The sequence below is a fragment of the Leiobunum rupestre genome, chromosome 1 (assembly GCF_980474605.1).
Source record: "Leiobunum rupestre chromosome 1, qqLeiRupe1.1.hap1, whole genome shotgun sequence".
Classification (NCBI taxonomy): Eukaryota; Metazoa; Arthropoda; class Arachnida; order Opiliones; family Sclerosomatidae; genus Leiobunum; species Leiobunum rupestre.
This window is the reverse complement of record NC_143384.1, coordinates 78,786,111-78,791,028: the sequence shown is the minus strand read 5'-3', so window position 1 is coordinate 78,791,028 and position 4,918 is coordinate 78,786,111. Positions and strand designations below refer to the sequence as shown.

The following is a 4,918-nucleotide window of genomic DNA, read 5'->3' as shown; positions in this document are numbered from 1 at the left end:
CGTACGAGTTCAACGATTTCGTGAACAATAAAGGTTTCTTACAAAGAGCCAGCTTCACTCAAAAGGGAACTATAGATATGATCGGCGCTCTTCATTTAGATATTTGTCAACAGCCGCGCTTCCTTTTGAACTTGGTGGATTTAAAATTTGTTTTTGGGAAATCAAATACCGAATTTTGTTTACACTCTGACGTAAAATGTAAATTGGACATTAAATCAGCTTCGTTGTATTTGAGGAAAGTCAAGTTAATTCCCGAAATCCCACTATCACACGCCAAAGTGTTACAAATGTCGAGAGCGAAGTACCCAATTTCCCGCACGGAAGTGATGTCGTTTTCGATTCCGAGAGGCAACATGAGCGTCGTGCAAGATCATTTATTTACAGGACAAATTCCGAATAAAGTCGTAATCGGGATGGTTGAGCAAAACGCGTTTCTGGGTGAACTTAAATCGTCGCCATATAATTTCCAGAATTTCAATTTAAACCACATTGGTTTGTTCGTCGACGGCAGTAGCGTACCACATAAAGCCCTAACACCTAACTTCGCGGAGCGTAGCTACATCCAAGCGTACACCAATTTATTTCTTCAAACGGGTCAGTGGAACATTGACGAGGGAAACCAAATAAGTCGCGAAGTTTACGCCAGTGGAAATTGCCTTTTCGTCTACGATTTGACTGCCGATTTAATGAACAATGCCTCTCATTTTCATCTTGTTAAAAACGGAAATTTGAGGCTGGAAATGAAATTCGCTTCCGCGTTACCCGAAACGATTGCCGTAATTGTTTACGCGGAATTCCAGAGTTTGATTGAAATTGATAAGAACCGAACCGTAATCTTCGACTAGAATGGACACAATGCAGCTAACGAGAATTTTGGAGAAAGATAATTTCACCAGAGACTTATTTCGAGGCTTATTCGCCGCGGACCAACTACCAAAGTTCGTGACGACGTTTCCATCTCTGTATATCGTGAACACGGATACGTCGAATGACGATGGTCAGCACTGGATAGTTTTGTATTTCTCGAAGAATAATACAAATACCGAGATGTTCGACTCCTACGGTAACCCCCCAGATATGTTTCGCTTTAATGACTTTGTCGAAAGAAATAGTAAAACTGTGACATTTAACTCTTTACAACTTCAAGGAAATCGAAGCGTGACGTGTGGAGGTTTTTGCGTGTATTTTGCTCTTAATAGATGTAGGGGTGTAAAAATGTTCGATATTGTGACTAGATTTTTAAAAAATAAAAATGTAAATGATAAAATGATAAAAGAATTTATGTATTCAAGGTATTCAATAAATTTTCAATAACTTAGTAAAACTTCTTTAATTTACATTTTACATTCAAAATAACACCAGTGGGTTTGTTTGGTGATCTCCACAGTCTACATTACATCAAAGTAAAAATTTAAAAAGTTAGTTACATTTTTACGTTAAATTAAAAATATCATTTAAATAAGATAGTTTCATTTTATTTACATTACGCTTTAAGTTCAAAATATATTTTTAATAGAAATACAATAGAAGACTGAACTATTGGCGATTTAAAATATCGATCCAGTAATGACCATGCGATAGGGTTCGAATGCCGTCCCCCAAAATATACCTTTTATTATCGCATGGATTAAGAGACATTTTGTTTTGGGAGACGGTAAATAGCTGATGCCTCTGATTGACGATCCGCTTCATAGAATTGCTCGTAATTCGAGTAGCCACGAGGCAGTCGCGGTAACTCGAGTGTCGGATATCCTTTTCCACTACTCGCTTACAAACACCTTTCGCGGTTTTTTTCTCCCCCCTTTCCGAAAGGATGGAATACATTTTGGTGCAGAGCCCAACGAACTCCCGTATAGGGATCCCATCCATTTCATCTTTCATCTTTCCAATGACTTTTTTGTTTACGTCATTGAAAAGAGGATGATTCGTGGGATACCCCGCGAAATCGAAGAGATGGGAGGAATTTCCGAAGTCCGTGTAAACGTCCTCCGTTTGTATATTGTACGCCAGGCTGTCCGTGTCCGTGAAAAGTAATCGGACCTTTTCACCGTAGGTCTTGCGCGTGTACTCGTAATGAAACTCGTACATGGTTAGTTTCGAAAGATCCAAAACGGTGAAACCAGTGTAAATTGGTCTATTCAAAGTAAGTGACTTCTTCTTCATATGAATACCCACGAGTTCGTTGTGGAAAATCGTGAATTTTTCAAATGCCGGAGAAGACGCTTTCTTAATAGCCCGCTCAGGTGTTTGTACGAGATGGAAATCTATCCGATTTCTCAAGTTCTCCATTGTTTTACCTATTATTGAAACGAAATGAGATTAGTACTTATTATTCCGATAATTTGTATACGTGGCTACTTGCGTATAAACTAAATTACATTTATTAAACCAAAAGAATTTATTTCGCGAAATAAATACTGTTGGTAAAAAAAATAATCTACTTATTTTTCATTTACTTTGATTAATAACGTACCAAAACAGGAGTTGTTTAAAAGTTTGAAAAAATCTTTTTCAAAACTGTTTTTGGCAAGTTTCCTCTTTTCGGTATTGAAATTTATGAATGGGCGAAGCCAGGGAGACTGATCGAAAGAGAGTATTCTGTGAACTTTCGTGAGTTTAAGTCCCTTCGATACGTAGTATTTTAAATTACGATAGTGAACTACGTATCGCTCTTTGTTGTTGAGATTAGGGACGAGCTTAGGCAGAGTGTCTTTTGCGGGGAGGTTTAATCTTTGAAGCATCAGTTTGTAATAGGAAGAAAATTGATCCGTAGTTATTCTTTGAGATTCGGGTGCGAGGGGGTAGCAGTTGTGTTCATGATGCAACTCAACGGGGTATTCCAAGTCGACTTCCAAAATGAAGCCGTAGGGAGACTCGTGCAATAAAGTAAGCACATGTTTATGGGTGTAGTCGAGTAGGTCTTCGACGGGAACCCAAGCGAACCTACTCGTGGGTAAGTAATCGACCATGGCGAACCCGTAGAGATTATTTTTGTCGAGGTACATGATGTAATTACACTCTTTATTGGGGTCGTAGCTTTCGGGGATGTACGGGTTATTGGCTTCGGCGTAGCGGTGACTAATCATCGAAACTCCTCCCCGAATGCCACGTTCAATAAACAAGTGCATGTCAATATCGAGTAGTAGCTCCAACTTCACTTTTGTCATATGGAGGGCTGACTCCCAGGCAAACCCAGGTCCCGTGTACGCGTGCGCGCAATCTAGGCCGTAGTATTCTACACACATAGCGCGGAAACTCTCGAATACGTCAGCGAGTTGGAGGGTATCCGCCTGCACGTACAAATCGTGTAGTTCACCTGTTGAAGAATTTTATCACTACCACTATTACATTTAGTAATAGAATAGGGCTATAAATAATACCTAGATTTTGTATGTTAAAAATGTTCCACACTTGGCGGACATTTTCGTAACTCTCATCCGTTAAATGTTCGCCAGTGATGGTGTTGAAAAATGTCTCTTTGGGTGGTAGTGCTGTCTCTTCAAACTTGTCTACGTCACTCATGTAGTCGTAGGGATACGTTAACTTTTTGAGCAAATACGGGATTTGATGAGTTGGATAGAAAGAGCTCAAGATGGGGAATTTTTCTTGACCTCCAGTGGCTAAATTTGAAATTAAAGTTTCGAGACTAGCGGGCATAAAGCGAATAGAATCGATGAAACGGAGGCGACCGAAAGTGAAGCTGATATACGTTTCGGCGTTAGATGGAATACAGGAAATGTTTACACTTTTTATCAACCCAATCCTTTGCATGATAAGATGGGCATCGTATCTGAAATTTTATATAAACACGTTATAGTTTGTAAATATTGGAATTAAAGAAAAAATACAATACCGTGATAAATTATGCATGATGACCGGCGTGAAATTTCCCACTCGCAGCTTTAGATTACAAGAATTATGCGCGACTCCCCGGAAACGTCCTAATAATTATAATTACGCGTTAACTTATTTATATCTAAAATAATCAAATACGTAAGTCGTACCGGTATAATGACAATGATCTCTGACTGCCGGATAATCTTGCGTAAGAATTTTCTGACACACGTAACATTGTGTCGCGGTACGGCACAATTCTTCTTCGACTGGTGTGAGATTCATTGGAATATTTTCCTTCAATAATTTGGTGATGGTGCTCCGTTCCATCAACAAACTTTCAAGAAAAATGTCGATAGCGTCGGTTCCCCTATACGTAACAGGGGCATTTGGCTTTCCTGTAATAATGATAAACGTCGTAGCGAAAAAAACTTTTTAATGAAACCAAATATGAATACCGTCGGGTCCTATTACGACGTAACTAAAACCACAAGCTACGTGCTCCGAAAGTTTCGTTGTTGATGATAGTGAGGAATCGGGTAAACAAGACTGGATTTTGTCAATTATAGATTCAAAATCCGCGTAAATGACGTAGGGAACCTAAAAATAAATGTGTTAAGCTCTTAAATTCATGAATTTCCGAAATTATTTTTTACCTTTTGAAGCCAATCAATTTTTTCGAATTTTAAAACGGGATTTTTGTGTGGCATTTTGACAAGTTGGGGGTCGTGAACGTTGCAGTTTTTCACGTGTTCACTATGGTTTCTAGCACTATTTTGTCCTGAAAAGCTATGTAAGCAATAACGACACAAGTGAATTTTCCCGTTATGGTTTGTGAAATGACTCAATAGTCGATTAATATCCGTAATTAGGCAAAAATGTTGGTTTCCTTTTGACTTGAGATAAAGCAGATCTATTTGCCGATCTTCGGGGGCTCTGTTTTCGCTTACATGAAGAGGAAAAACTACTTTTTCGTAGCCGTAAACATTGATAGATAGATTTTTTTTATTTTCAAATTTTTTGAGTTTAAAATGATTTAATTCGAAAGGAAACGAAATGTCACTGCAGTCTAATTCTTTTTCAA

At 38.5% G+C, this 4,918-nt stretch overlaps 2 protein-coding genes across 2 annotated transcripts; one reads left to right on the top strand and one right to left on the bottom strand.

Annotated features, from left to right (window-relative positions):
- The first annotated feature begins 353 nt into the window (after positions 1-353).
- On the top strand, positions 354-845 carry LOC149966735 (uncharacterized protein F54H12.2-like). The gene has a single exon (XM_090167601.1). It carries the CDS (start codon positions 354-356, stop codon positions 843-845), a length of 492 nt encoding a protein of 163 aa, XP_090023727.1.
- Positions 846-1,536: 691 nt separating this feature from the next.
- Positions 1,537-4,119, bottom strand: LOC149966734 (uncharacterized). Its single transcript, XM_090167600.1, has 5 exons — positions 4,005-4,119; positions 3,854-3,941; positions 3,381-3,790; positions 2,651-3,316; positions 1,537-2,297 (listed from the first exon to the last, which is right to left on the bottom strand). The coding sequence occupies exons 1-5, from the start codon at positions 4,117-4,119 to the stop codon at positions 1,537-1,539; spliced, it is 2,040 nt and encodes a 679-aa protein (XP_090023726.1).
- Positions 4,120-4,918: the final 799 nt, after the last annotated feature.

What these genes read in the sequence shown, in the direction of transcription:
- LOC149966735 (XM_090167601.1), top strand. Translation starts at nt 354, where the DNA reads ATGAGCGTCGTGCAAGATCATTTATTTACAGGACAAATTCCGAATAAA.
- LOC149966734 (XM_090167600.1), bottom strand. Translation starts at nt 4,119, where the DNA reads ATGAATCTCACACCAGTCGAAGAAGAATTGTGCCGTACCGCGACACAA. An exon ending in AGATCATTGTCATTATACCG is followed by an intron (nt 3,942 to 4,004) that starts GTACGACTTACG and finishes TATAATTATTAG; the next exon opens with GACGTTTCCGGGGAGTCGCG. An exon ending in GCGATACGTAGTTCACTATC is followed by an intron (nt 2,298 to 2,650) that starts GTAATTTAAAAT and finishes TTTCAATAATAG; the next exon opens with GTAAAACAATGGAGAACTTG.